The sequence below is a fragment of the Pristis pectinata genome, chromosome 10, assembly GCF_009764475.1.
Source record: "Pristis pectinata isolate sPriPec2 chromosome 10, sPriPec2.1.pri, whole genome shotgun sequence".
Classification (NCBI taxonomy): domain Eukaryota; kingdom Metazoa; phylum Chordata; class Chondrichthyes; order Rhinopristiformes; family Pristidae; genus Pristis; species Pristis pectinata.
Window position 1 is genome coordinate 63,622,210 of NC_067414.1, and position 15,744 is coordinate 63,637,953.

The window sequence follows — 15,744 nt, forward strand, 5'->3', positions numbered from 1 at the left end:
AACCAAAAATCTACTGGCTCTTTCAAGCTATAAAATATTCTTTCCTCTTGGCTCATAAGAACTCAATTTATAGTTGCCCAACTAATAACTGTATTAATTTAGCTAATCACTTTGAAGAATTATATATTACACATTCGGGACTGTAGCAATGCTTCAGAAATACTTTATAGCTCAAATCTTCACATTCTTCCACTTAGAGCAGTCAAATCAGAAGCATGCACTGTACCAAGAACCAGTACAGGTAATTGTCTGAAACAATCTGTGCAATTTGTTTCATTTATGCTAGGTTTATTTGTTGGCAAAAAGTATATAAGAACTGTAAGCATCGTTTACTGATAAAGTTCTGCGTGTACTTGTTTAGACTTTTCACATTATCCTCCTGCCCATACTTAAATTCTCATTGCATGAGAAATTACGGCTTATAAGACTATCCTGAATAAAATCAACTGGAGAGATAACAGAAAAAGAACATCAGCAACAGCTTTTGGTTCGGTTTCACATTGCATTCAGGGATCATTCTCCTTCTTGGATGTTCAAATCTATGTGGTTTGAATTTGTGGTCAATTTGAACGAGGGAAAACATATTTAAGGATGACTCTCTTTAAGAAATTAAGATGTCCTGCACTGCCAATTCAGTCATATGGTATGTCCCTACTCAGTGGCATGGGTTGGCTCATTCTGATACGCAGCACTAATTACCTGACTGGAAGTCTTTATGATACCACAGTTGACAGCGTGAGGAATTTAATTCTAAAAAAAATTAGGCATGACCTGATTTGATAGAATTAGGTTGGTTGGGAACTGTGAATGAAGGAATATGTCTGTCTTTTAAAACTGGAGGGTCCTCATCTCTGGCAATCCTTGCTCATTAATTCAACCAGATTTTACAATTTGAAAGTGAATTACTTCAGGAGTTCAGAAATTAGTACTGCATTTTTCAGTCCTAAATTCTCCATGCAGCTTGGAGTACCAAGATGTTCCTTGCCTTCAAGACAAGACAATTTGTTGAACCAAAAGGAAACCTTTTCCCTGGCAGATATCTCCCAAATAGGTTTGAAGGAAACCTATATCCTACCCAGGAGTTGTCATAACAGATATAGAATATGTTTGCTCTCTTTTGAGATGACATGCTGAGATTCATTCTATCTTTCGACTTTCAAGCTTGCTTGACAAGAAAAATACTTTCTCTGTGTCCATTTTTGGGTGTTGCTGTTAAGTCAGAATTTATTACTTACTCCTAGCTGTCCTTAGGAAGGTAATAACAGACTATTTTCCTAAACTGCTGTAGAACACGCGTTGAAGGTGTTCTCAGAATACCATAAATAAACAGTTACCATATTTTTGCCCAGTGGCAAAGAAGAAATAATAATGTTTATTCAGGGCAAATGTTGTGTGACTTGAAAGTGAACTTGGCAGTGATGATGTTCCAATGTACCTACAGTGCTTACCTTTCCAGACAGTGGAAGTCACCGATTTGGGAGGTCCTACCAAAGAAGTCTTGGTAAGTTACTGTAGTATAGCTACCAATGACACACCAAGGGTATGAGATCCAGGAGCTAATTGATTGAAAATAAACGGCATTCTTGAATTGGATTGAATTGCACTGGATGTTCCACCATGCCATGAAATGAAATGAAACAGTTCTACAGGTTCCCAAAGGCTGAGGTCCAATGGAAAACCTGTGACCTAAAAAACTGCTGGTGGGTGGAATGACTCAGGAGGTTTGGTAACTTGCATAGATTTTTCAGCACTGTCAAGACCATCTCTGGCTGAAGCACCCAAGCGCTCACCCTTCCGAGAGCTAAGAATGAGGTGAACTTATCAAGCACAAAGAAATAGTCAGTGCCATTGTAAGGAATACTTTGAAGGACTCTTCAATTCTGAATCTGTGTTTGAATAAATGCCCTTGACTCCATTCCATAGCATTCTATCAAATCCAGCTTTGCCACTACAAGTGACAGACTAGATTTGGTAAGGCCACTTAACACCAAAAAAACAAGGGCTCCAGAGCAGATAACATCTGTGCTCAAGCTTGGCAGAAAGGAACCTCAGTTACAAATATCTACCCAGGAGTTGTCACAACATCATCTTCCATGTCTGGGAAGTGGAGGGCAAGTTAGGATACCTCAGGATCCCATAATTGTGATCATATTTAAGAAAGGGGACAAATCTGATTGTGGTAATTACAGAGAAGACTTCTTGCAGTTGGTCACTTGGAAAATCATTGCTTAGGTTCTCCTCTTCCTGAAGAGTATTCCTGAATTCCTGAAGAACTCCAAGAGAAGCACGGAGAGCAACATCAATCCTTATATTTAAGCTTTTTGACTTTACAAAAGCCCTTGATTCCTTCAACTGTGAGGGATTGTGGAGTATCCTTCTCAGTACTGACTGTGGGCAGAAATTTGCCATCTTACATCTGCTACATGATAGAATGCAAGGCATAACCACAACAGACCTGATCTTGGGACAAATGGGAAATTTTCATCTTATTCCAACTTAAGCCATCGAGTTCCTGTATGCAAATGCTGCTTGCACCTAGCACCTTTGGTGCTTGAGCTCCAAATCACTGAAACATCTGAGAAAATGGACCTGAGACTTAATGTCTACAAATCTACCTCACTGTACAACACTGTTCTCTGTCAATGAAGATCCATAAGGACAACTGGGAAAATGAGGATCATTTCCCATATCTTGGGAGCTACCTCTCAATGAAGACAAACATTGATGATGAAATTCACCAGTATATCAGCAAAACCTGTAGCTATCTGATCCAGACCCCAAACCTATTGATCCCTACCCTCCCTCAAGCTTCTGAGACATGGACTACCTACAGCAGGCACTTCAAAGCACTGGAGAGATACCATTCACACTGTTTCCATGTAACCCTCCATATCGTTCGGCAGAAGTAACAAACCAATGCTAATGTTCTCTCCCAGACTGACGTTCTCAGCACTAAGGCCTGACTTACACTCAGTCAGTTCTAATAGGCAAGCCACAATGTTTGCATCACCAACACTGGACTCCCTAAATATACACTTTATTCTAAGCTCCATCACGGCAAAAGATTTGCACATGATCAGGGAAAGGTTCAAAGATGTTCTCAAAGCAGCCTTGAAAGACTGTAGCATCCCCACCAATTTATGGGAATCCCTGGCCCATGACCATTCAAAATGGAGAATGAGCATTCAGGTTGGCATCGAGAATGTTGAGTCCATTTGGCAGCAGCAGGCAGTATCCCAGTGTAAATGGTGGAGTGAGTGCCCCCAGCTCCCAAATTACCCACCACCTGCCCACCTGTAGCAGAATTTACAGCACTCATATTGGCCTCTTCAGCAGAACCAAAGTGGAAATAAGTCATCCTCAATTCCAAGGAACTGCCTGAGAAGGAGGAGGCTGGAGCACCATGATAATCATGGGAGTGGATGATGGAGGGAATGGAGAGATCACAAGTAGTTGCAAGGGTTAACAACAAGTGATTAGTGATACAGAAAGTTGCCCTGTTGAGCGTATATTCATGGGAGAGATCTATGGATTGGGACGTTGAGGAGATACTCCCAACCACTACTGGAAACCACCTCCAACTTGATCAACTTCACTGTTACATGCATTGTCTCTGCCAGTGGTTTTGCTATCTGAACACAGTGTTAGTAGGATTGTGGGGCATCATTGTGTTCATGATGTCACCCTTTGGTTGGATGACAACTCCATGGGTAAGTTTGAGTCCCTTTTAAAGTCACGGGAGGAAGGTTACCATGGTGTGAATGATGACTAGAAGAAGCAGCAAGAATGGCAGCAAGGGCAGCAAGATGGAAGAACTCTTGTGGGTTGTTAATCGCATGAATGCAAGGATGATGTGCAGTGAAATGACAGTTACATTTGTAGTGAATGTAGGAAGCAAGAAGATTAACAAACTGCTAGCATTGGGGTAAACAAAAATGAGTCACAAGGAGATATAATAAGACTGACAAAATGTAAGTGAACTCTCACCAAGTCAAAATGTTTAATTTCTTCTTGCACTAGACACAGGACTTTCGACAAAAACTGCTGTCATTGAGTTGCTCAGTCACTGCTTCCCATTACTGGTGGATAAATTAGCATGGGACAGTGGAGGGGAAGAGGATTTTCTTTTTCTTGTTCACTTACTTTATAAGCATCTACATGGGTGTGAAGTATTTGGAGACCTTCAGGCAACAGGCATGTTGCCTGTTGCATCAATTAGTCATTCTCCACTTTTTAAAAGACTACCTCCTTTTTTATCGGGCTGCACGCTGTCTTCAAGCAGGATAGATTTCTTGCTCTCCTAATTGAAGATCTGTCCTCAAGTTGTGAAAATTGAAAAAAAATAGATTGCTCTTTTTGCCGCCTGTTTTAAAGGTTGAGGCACATGCCACATCAACCTGGTATATGCTGGAGACACAAATTATTACCACACTTGTTTAAGGTTTAGCTGATATTTTGGTGAAGGCTCCACATCTGTCCTGCCCACCAGAGCTGCTGAGTATTCCCAGCATTTCCTCTTTTTCTCTGGGAAGACTAACTTCTTGGAAGTGATCACAGGAAGTAAACAAGCTTCCTTAAAAGTTACAGCAATAAAGATGGTTTTATTTTGTTCTGGAAATATTTCTAAACAAATAACCATTTATATGCGGTGATATTCATGCAGAAAAAATATTATTTGCAGTTGACCTCACAGTCAATATCGTTTACAGATGTGAACCATTCAGGCTCTGAATGGAGAATTATTTCCGAGAAGTAATACTTGAAACAGTCAGAGAGTAAAGCTGTTCAATACCCTGGCATTTTCTCTATTTATATGTGTTGGCAGATCTGAAATGGAAACATTTTAAGCTAAAATATTCTGCTGTACTTGACCCTTATCACACTTTAGCATTGTCCCTCACAATCCAGATTTGTCAGTTTTAGAAGGCTATAGACTTAATGTGGGTAAATGGGATTAGTATAGATGGCTGCAATGATCAGTGTGGATGTGGTTAGCCAAATGGCCTGTTTTTGTGTAGTACCACTCTATGATTCAAAAAACAAAATTGAAAAAATATTAATATGGGGAGCAAAGCAGGGTGAATGTTTCATGTTTCAGGTTTCATAAGAAAGGTCACTCACCTGAAATGGGCTGGATTTCTTGGATCTAGCCCACCACCTGAACTTGCTGCCTTTAGCACCTGCCCCTATATACTACATTGTTCTAAATATGGAGGGCTGGCCATGTGCAAGGATCCTCCCTTGAAGCATTGGGGTCACAAGTTGGAATCCCCAAGGCTGCATCCTTGCAGTGCCCAGTTGGTCTTATGAAAGCTCACCTTTATCAAAGGCCTTGGAACTGTTCTTAAATGTCCATAATAAACAGAAGCATTTAAAACCACTTCAAGCAGTCTTAAGTAATGTTTTAAAAAACAGCATGTAGCTCAAGGAATTATTTAGAAATTTGGGAGAAACAACATCGAAAGAAAAACATTGTTAGAGAAAAGAAAATCAAAGGAACAGCAGAAATACGAAACCAATGAATAGGAGATGCAACAGTTAGAGCTGCTGTCTTTCACTCTGGCTCCAGGGTTCAATCCTGACCTTGGGTGCTCTCTGTGTGGGATGTCTATGTTCTCGTGGGTGCTCCAGTTTCCTCTTACATCCCCAAGATCTATTGGAAGGTTAATGGCCTTTGGTAAAATTCCCCTTTAGTGTTATGGGCATATGAAAGAAAATAGATTACAGAAAGTAAGTGAGGGAATGGGACTAATGCGAATGATCTGAGAGCTGGAAAGATGATAGGCTGAAAGGTCAGTCTCTATGTAATATGGTCCTAATGCAGGCAAATGGAATTAGTGTAGATGGGCAAAAAGGTCAGCATGGGCATTATGGGCTGAAGGGCCCATTTCTGTGCTCTACAACTCTATGATTATTTGCATTTGAAAACAGAGAAAAGTAGATGACAAATAATATGAATTATACCAAATATAGAGAAAATAAACTGCAATGTAAATAATTTTCACTGCATAACTCTAAAATTAGCAATATTTCTGCCATAAATTAATGTTGCTTTAATCAATGAACCATTTCAACTTAGGTTCTGTTTTAAATATAGTGCTTCCTTGGATAGAGATAAAATATGTATTGGTTGCAATGTTTAGGAAATGGAAGGCAAGAAAGTGAAAATGGTTAAAATACCTTTGCTAAAGAATGTAAATGAACTTGCAATTATTACATTCACCAAATATCCTCAAGCACTGCACATCTGATTAATTAGTTTTGCAGTTTTTTTCTCTATGTTGGCAAATAAGGCGGCAAATTTGTGCACAGTTACTCTCAAGCGTAGTGTATAAGATGAAGGGCCTTGTAGTCTTTTTGCTGGAATAGAATAAAAGTTAAATGTTGGTTAGACCACTGGAGAATACCCTTACTTTTCTTCAAACATGGCAGGGGGATCTCTTATCCTTACCTGATAGCTAGACAGGGCTTTAGTGTAGCATCACATTGCAAAAATATCTCCAGCAATGCAGCATTCCCTCAGTACATGAAATGTCAACCTCAATTTAGTGTTCAAAAGTTGGAGTGAAAATTAAATCCACAACTTCTGACTCAAAGGACAGATGCACAGCTAACTGAGCCAAGATTATATTTGAACAAAATATTTGCACAAATTATAGAAAACAGACTCACTGGCAGCCCTGGAATGAGGAAACACAACCAGTTACACCTATCACATTGTCATGTGAAAACTATCCTTGATACGGGTGAAGAAAGCTTGTTATTAACTCATATGCAAGCATCATCTCCAGCATGATGTTTATTTCAGTATCAAGGGTGGTTTTTTGCAGCTCTGCTTTGTGTTTTTATCCCTGCATTGATTATAAAGTGTCACCAGAATATTTCTGTGTCACCAGAATATTTCTGTGGGAATATCCCCTACATTGGTAAAGAACATTGGGCTTGTGGAAGTTTGCAAAGGACAGAGTAAGCCAATCCAATTACATGAAATATAAGTAAGGAATTATTAAAAAGAATTTAATAGGCCCACTGATTTAATACTGGTGCCTGCAAGTTGGCAGAGGCCCAAAGGATATTTTGGCTTCTCTCATCCACGAACAAAACAAAGAAACAAATACTAACTGTAAAAGTGGAAAAGACCAACAATAGGCGATTGTTGGAATTGGCTCATCTTGAATATATCAACGTCACAAAAAAATACTGGGGTATTGACATACTGTTGTTGATACGAATTTATGCATAAAATCCCACATCAAAAGTGCGACTAAACTTCAAAACTGAAAATCAAAAATCTGCAGATGCTGGAAATCTGAAATAAAAATAGAAAATGCAGGAACACTCAGCAGATTGGGCAGCAATTATTTACACCTTTGCATTAGTGCAGGCTCTAAGAGAGAAGGTGTTTCCTCAACTGTTTTCCCATAGAATATTGGCTAGTTCAGCAACATTAATCAGATTTGACAATCATGTATTAAGGATGCTTATCCATGGAATATGGGGAAGTAGGGCAATTCTGTTCTGGACAGATGGACACACCCCTTGAAAATGAGCTGTTGATCAAATTTGGGAGCAGATTGCTGTTAATATTACTGCAGTTTCCAGGCTCTACTACGTCTGGACATAGGTTTGGAAGAAAATTAATGATGAAAAGCAGTCGAAATATATTATTCAATGCCAAATAGCCACTTCAAATATTCATGCCACAAACTGTATTTTCATAACCCAAAATAGTTTTACGCTGAACCATCTAAACATCACGAGAAGATTATTCTGAAGATGCTGCATTCATTTAGAAAACAGTGACAGATAAGTGCTGTGTGCTTTTGTTGGTGCCAGTTAAACTTGCAATGTTTCAGTCACATGTATCTGCTTGGAGGATACATTTGTACAACAGAGAAAAAACCATGGCAAGGAATGGCAATGGTGTGGTTTAGGTGTGGAAAATGGTTGGAGATCCTACTATTACTAGCTTTTAATCTCTACTCGATAAGGTTACTGTGAACAATTTGCAGAACGGATGTGCTGTGATATGGTATTATTGATGCAGGGTGAATCCAGAGGCCTGGTGTAGTTTCGAACACAGAAGAACAACACAGAATGACACACAAGGACTAGCTGAAAGTGTTTCATTATGAAAATACTTTAAGATAAGTTTTCCTATTGTTTTGTGGGCCTAGATTAAATGTCCTGTGCTGGTTGAGTTCCTGACCATGTTGGCTCATAGTGGCTTGTATCCCGTCTCTGGCCACTGAAGTACAGCTAAGTGCAATGCGGAGATGTAGGGCAGTTCTGTTGTGGACAGACTTGGGTTGTTTCCCTGGAGTGCAGAGGCTGAGAGGACACCTGATTGAAGTTAATAAAATTATGAGAAGTATAGATGGGGTAGACAGTCAGAATCTTTTTCCTAGGGTAGAAATGTCAAATACCAGAGGGCAAGCATTTAAGGTGAGGGGTGAAAGTTTGAAGGAGATGTGCAGGGCAAGCTTATTTTACACAGAGTGGTAGATCTGCTTCCACTACTACCCCATGCTACCAGGGGTAGTAGTGGAAGGAGATAAAATAGTGGCGTTTCAGAGGCTCTTAGGTAGGCACATGAATATGCAGGGAATGGTGGGATATGGATCACGTACAGGCAGAAGACATATAGTTTAATTCAGCATTGTGTTCGGCGCAGACATCGTGGGCCAATAGGCCTGTTCTTGTGCTGTACTGTTCCAAGTTCCAGATGTTTAGAGATATTACTGCGGTACCATAATTCACAAATGGGGAGGAGAAATGGCCATAGCAATGAGGTGCAAGCCCCAATCAGCCAGAGGGTCAGAGGGGCCTTGCATTAGTTGGAATGAACAGGTCTTGCAAATAAAAGAAGAATTCAGTCTTCTACCTGACTCTGTATTAAATATGCTTCCAGTCCCAGCATTAACCTTTTTGCCCTTGCCAGCACAGTCCTCAAATATAGTGTCTGATGAAGTTGAAATAAAAACACAAAATGCTGGAAACACTCAGCAGGTCAGACAACACTTCCAGCCCCTGCTGAGTGCTTCCTGCGTTTTCTGCTTTTATTTCAGATTTCCAGCATCTGCAGTTTTGTTTTGAAAATGTCATTGTCTGATGAAGTTGATTTTTCGCTCCATGGGCCAAGAGTTTGAGGGGAGGGGGTGGGCTGAATTTCCTCCAGGTTTTTCATGCAACCTTTAGCAAAGAGAAGTAAGAGAGGAAATCTCAACCTTGCATGTGCATATATGAAAGGAAAGAAGTTGATATCATCTTGTGTTATAGCCAACGAACTTTCCTTTTCATTATAAGTATTATCATGAAAATAAAACTTTGCACTTCTATCTCTCCTCCTTCCTCTGTGCCTTTGCTGATCATTTTTACAGGAAAGGAAGCGCATATTAACGTGTATAATTCTGCACTTCGGTATAAAATTGTCATAAGTAAAGAGTCATTTAATGAATCCACTGTAGAACCAAAGCTGAGTAGAGAGGGTAAAAAAATATATTTTGAATGCTAAAGATTGTTGGTTAAAGAGTGAATTCTTTGCACTTCAATACATTTTTCCAGTTCTACTTCATGACATTCAGAAATGTACTTCATCAATTTACTGATGTTCAAAAAAAGTTAATGTATTTGAAAACTGGAGTAAGACTCCCAGTGCCCAAAAAAGTTTAAGGTAGAGCAGTGAGAAATCTTGGGATAAAATCTTGTTACATTTTTTGACTCCTGCCAGGCTCTAAACAGCTAAATTGGTGTGTGGTAAGATAATTCACATTATCTTACATAGCATTCCATGCAACTAACTAGCCACAGATGAGAGATAAGAATCAAAGAGCAAAGGAATGAGATCGATTGCAAGGTCCACAGCCCAGACAAGCATTCCTTCTGCTGTTTGTGATCATTGCACCTGCACTGAGGAAACATATTAAAGTCTGTGTCAGGACACCAGGTCATCAAGCCCCTAAAAAGCTTTTAACGAGAAAAGTGCTATCAAAACCCTGCAGTTTCAGTGGATGATGCGCTGACAGCTTCAAGTGGTGTTCTGGGGGGCTGGGATTTCTCTTCCTAGCCTGCTGCTCAAAATCTTAAATTTATGTTCTGAAATGCTTAAAGCTGTTCTTTTAATGGACTCAGTAGGGTTCAAACAAGGCAAGGGAAAATTTAGCAGCAAAGTACAGGATGAAAATAAATCTACACAATTTACTAATAAATGTTGTGCTATGAGGAGATGTGACAACATTTGTTGGCTTAAAATTTATGTATCAGCTTGAGCCCAGTGGCAACATTCTTGCCTATGAGACAGAAGGTCATGGGTTCAAGTTCTACCCCAGGGAGCTAACACAAAATCAACCTTATTTTGCACTATTGAGGGAAAGCCGCTTTGTCAGAGGAACTATTTTCAGGACAAGATATTAAGCTGAACCTACTCGGGTACAATTTGAAGACAGCTGTGTTCTCTTGGTTGCCTGGCCAACGTTCATCCCTGAATTGTCACCTTTAAAAAGTGGCAATTTATAGCATTGCTGTCTGAAGCACCCACCTCTTTGCAAATTGGCTGGCAGGTTTGGTTGAAAATCAACAGTGATTACACTTCAAAAGCAATTCCATAGCTGAAGCACATATCCTGAGAGTCAGACCAATGTTACTTAAATACCAGTTTATTATTTAACCAAAAATAATGCACAAGCACCAGGCAAGTAACCCAGAAATTTGTTTCCCAGTTCTTCCTCTAAGTTTTATTGTATAATCTGTCAAATTCAGCAACATAAATAGCATATATTACTGGTAATTTCTGGACCACATATTGGAATATTCTGATAACATCTTACACTCTTATTAAATTTATCCAGACAGGAAATGCGAAACAGGATAGCAATGATGTTATCATGCGGGAAATCATGACTTCAAGTTAGGTGAAGGATTTCATATCTTGGAGCTCACTGTGTTTCATGAATTTTCTTGATATAATTGGGTAATACTGTGATGGAAACTTACATTTGAATGGATCAGATGTCATTATTTGCACAGACATTTTTAGCTTGTGCATATTATTTAATGCATGAGAAAGTTCTGGCAAATTAGAAGTGCCCATTCTTGCAATAAACTACCATTACTAAATGCATCCATATGTAAAAAATTCATTCTTTTCCTCTGCATTCTATTATTGGATACTAAATGCATAACAACAAATATCTTGTGCAGAAATCAGGAAACAAATTGTGAAAAACTTAGCTGATCTTCACCAGTTTTAAATCGATACAGAAATATAGTGAACTGTCTGGTAACGAAACTAATTTTGAAGATACGATTCTGTTTCACTAGCAAAGTTGTACCAACATAATCATTCACCTGAAGCTAGGAAAGCAGGTTCAATGCCACACAAGCCAGCTACTGAGAAAGGATCTCAGAGCTGTCCCTTGAACCCAAGGCTGTCTTTCTCCCCAACATGAAAGTATCTGGTTTATACTTTATACTCCATAACACAGTGGTTGGAAAAGATGAGAGATTATACCTGCCATAATACAATCCATGCAAATTGTTCACAGTAATTCTTCGATGGTTTAATACTTCAGGACTTTCCATTATATTTGGATTGATTTCCTCACTGATGTTTTGACTCTTTTCTGGAATTCCAGTCCTGGGTTGCTAGCTACCAATAGGTTAGCTAAGTATGGGCAGCAAGTTTTGGAAAGGAGTGTGACTGTATCATGACCGAGCCCTACCTTGGCCTCACCAAGCAACCACACGTATATACCTGTAACATGTGCAGGTAAATAGTAAGACATCAATGCAACCAATTGTATGTTGTGTCATTTCAGTACTCCACAGAAACGACTATGTAGCTTTGTTTAGGGTTCCAGGAGAACCTCCCTTTGTGCTGCCCTCTCAGTCTTAAACAATGATATGGGCACAGAAATGGTAAATGGAGTTTAATCTGGCCAAATGTGAGGTGCTGCACTTTGGGAGATCAAATGTAAAGGGGCAGTACACTGTCATTTTTGTTCAATGGGGGGGGGGAATGCACAAGAGTATAGGTAAGTAATTTTCATCACGCAGTTGTCCCATCTGGCACTGCTGTCACGGGTGTTCTTAAAGCAGGGCAGCCCCAGGCCAATATGGTCCAAGTTCCCCTTCAATGTTCTCATGAGAATGTGACACAGGGAATAACATCATCCTATATTTGAACAGTCTTTTTAAATTACCTTTGTTCCATTGATATTAGTACTTTATTTTAGAAGACAGAGGTAAGAGGTGACATAATACCTATGCTAAAGGCAAAAGCCTTCTTATGCCAAGTGGAGAATTTAGTGTAGGTTGAGTAGAACTGTCACGTAGCTGAAGTGATGATCTCCACCTTTATAAACTTGCTTGACCAGCAAGTTAACAGATGAGCTTAATGAATACTCAATAGAGTATACTGTTGAAGTGGGAAAGGTTAAAAACCTTACTGTAGGGCGAGAAGTGTACCAAATCTATTTTCCAAATCTATTTTTGAAATATTCTTTGACTATGGCACTTGACAGCACGATTTAGCTCATTTTGAGATTAGGATTTGTTGTGGTTATTTTTGGTAAAAATTTCACTGGAATGAACAAGTCTAGAGGAGGCGGATTGCTTAGTTGAATGTGAATGTGATTAGAAAATATTCATGAGAAACAAACTATATGTATTGTTTTATGATTTCTTTATAGAATTTACTCTGATGAATATACAAGTAAAAATATTTTTAACATTTTTAATGTATTTTCACAGGTGCATTACTTTCCACGATTGAAACTTTGGCTCAAATAAAACTACCCAAGAAAGAGTACCAATTGGCAACTTCACTGAGACATGATCTAGGATGGCTGGAATCCTTGAGTTTTGTGAGCACTTCTGGGCAACACAACATTGGAAGGATACATGGACTCTGAAGGGAGTCCAGCACAGATTAACCAAAAAGAGACCTGCACTCAGGGATTGGATTATGAGGAGAGGTGCACTCCGTAGTATTTAGAAAGTTAAGTGTAAATTTGATTGAAACTTACAGGGTATCAAGGGGAATGATGGGGCAGATAAAGAGAAAAATATTTCCATTGCTTTGGGAGTCTCAGACTTAGAGGGCAGCCTAAAAAATTAGAGCCAGATCTTTCAGGAGTGAAGTTAAGAAACTCTTCTACATGCACAGCATGGTGGAAATTTGGAACTATCTTCCACAAACAGCAATAATTATTGGGTGAATTATTAATTTAAAATCTGAAATTGATGACTTTTTGATAACCAAAACTATTAAGGGATATACGGAAAGGGTACATTGAGCAAGTTCACTGATCAGCCACCATCAGGTAAATTGGTTTATTATCATCACATGTACCACAGTACAGTGAAAAACTTTGTTTTGCTTGCCATCCATAAAGATCATTTCATTACCACAGTGCATTGAGGTAGTACAAGGGAAAACAATAAAAGAATGCAGAATAAAGTGTTACAGTTACAGAAAAAGTGCAGTGCAGGTAGACAATAAGATGTAAGGTCATAACGAGGTAGAGTGTGAGGTCAAGAGTCCATCTTATCGTTCTAGGTAACCGTTTAATAGTCTTATAACAGTGTGGTAGAAGCTGTTCTTGAGCCTGGTGGTACATGCTTTCAGGCTTTTGTATCTTTTGCCCAATAGGAGGGGTGAACAAGACACAAAAGCTTGAAAGCACATACCACCAGGCTCAAGGACAGCTTCCATCCCACTGTTATAAGACTATTGAATGGTCCTCTAGTACAATAAGATGGACTCTTGACCCATCAGGTTTGATGGGCGAAATGACTCTAATCCAGTTCCTATGTTCCTACAAGTGAAATGAAACAGGAGATAAAGATGTGTTTGTTTGTAGTCCCAACAAATCCTCAATTCTTCTTTTACTGAAACCCTTATCCATGGATTTCTCACCTCTAGACTTGACTGAGCTGACTTCCATCATCTGTAATTCATCCAAAACATTATCTGTATCTTATTCCTCTGTTTCCTGGTACTTATTCTCTCAAAATCTTAGACTGATTATTGTTCCCTTGTGTTCATACTTAAGTGCTAATAGCAGCTGTAATAAAGCACAGATTCAAACTCATAATGGCAGCAGTCAAAAATGAAGGCCAGGAAGCTTGCATTTTCCATGTAATTAACCCTGGGACCAGAACCAAGATTAAGTCAGTGAAGTATCTCTGGGACCAATGTCCCAGTCTCATTTATCCACACTGCCATCAGAAGAGTTAGCTTTGCCCTTCATAAATATGCTACCATCAGCAGCCCATTTTAAAATGTTACAAAGAATCCAAAATAGTCAAAGCATTTTATTTTCTGTCAATTTTCACATTGAAGTATGGGTGAAAATGAAGCATCATCTATCTTAAAGTTCCTTTCCAGTCCAAACTAATGTGGGAGCTTTCATAAATGGTTATATTCATTTATGACAAAGCCAGCATGTACTGCCCATTTGTAATTGCCCCTGAATTGTGTGGTCTGCAGACTACTTCAGAGGACAACTACATAGTTTGGGTCCAAAAACACATATAGGCCAGATGGGGTAAACATGGAAGATTCTGTCCCTGAAAAACATTGATGAACCAGATGAGCTTTTGTTCACAATCTTTGAGTTTTGTGGTCATCGTTACTGATCCCAGATTTTTATTTCAGGTTACATGAACTTAAATTTCTCAGCTGCCATGATGAAATTCAAATTTAAATCTCATGTCTTTAGATATGGAGCCAAATAATTTACTGTGGTACACATTTTATAACTCAGTCTGAAAGAATCCAGAAATTCACATGAATCTTTATCAGTATTACAGCATATACTGCCATTACTTGGTAATATTAAAGTGTCTACAGTTTTCAGAAATGTTGTTTTACACTCCATTCCAATAGGATCTTAGCATTTTTATAAAAAAATAGCCAGTCTACTCAATAGACTGGCTAGTTAAGACAGGAAAGGACTCTTGTTGCTTCTTGTTCTGAGCTTTGTTGTAATAGTGACTAAATAGAACGGCGTTGTCATTTTGTTTACATGTACGATATAACCAGATCTATGCAATGTATTTCTTTTGTGTACTTCAATAATGTGAATGTTGTATGATGTGAACTATGGATAAACAAGGTTTCACAGGTAGAAAAGATCCTTTTGAGCGGATTATGCAGCTGATTTCCTTAGAAAATGCATAAATCTGTTCAAAACCAGGGAAGTTGAATGTTAAAGGTGAAAATGGTTGGGAGGGGGTGATTCATCTCACCTGCACAATCGACACTGAAGAGATTAAGAGAAGCGGAGACAGTAGCTTCATCTAGTGGTTGCAAACCCTGCAGCGCCCACTTCACCAATGAGGCCTTGATACTTTCTGGCAAAAATGAAAGGAAGTAGATCGGAACATATATCAGGAAGCGAAGATTCTGAAGTACTGGTGTCATAAGCTTGCCTTGCGGTGACTCAGCCATGCGTTCAATTGTTGGAAAAAGTAATATCGCTTTCAGAACCTGCGGAACCAGTGAGAGAAAACACAAATAAGTAAAGCCTCTGGCACTATCAAATTCTGGAACCATGCCCTTGTTTCCCCCCTTCTTTTGAAGTGAAGTGAGGTTTGTCAGGTACATTAATAACCTTTGCACATAATTACAGGCTGCTTGAAATGCCTGAACTAGATAAACTGGTAGCTTGGTAACACTGAAAGCTGTTGTCAAATTCCAAAGAAAAATGGTTCATAACTTACTAATTTAGGAGGTATTGA

At 39.0% G+C, this 15,744-nt stretch overlaps 1 protein-coding gene across 3 annotated transcripts in view; it reads right to left on the minus strand.

The window, feature by feature from the left end:
- The window catches only part of ldah (lipid droplet associated hydrolase), a 230,683-nt gene that overhangs the window by 27,900 nt on the left and 187,039 nt on the right, over positions 1 to 15,744 (minus strand). For all 3 annotated transcript variants that reach the window (XM_052024313.1, XM_052024314.1, XM_052024315.1), the window contains one exon: positions 15,253 to 15,493. In XM_052024313.1, coding sequence (XP_051880273.1) covers positions 15,253 to 15,493 — 241 coding nt within the window. The remainder of the gene's footprint in view (positions 1 to 15,252; positions 15,494 to 15,744) is intronic.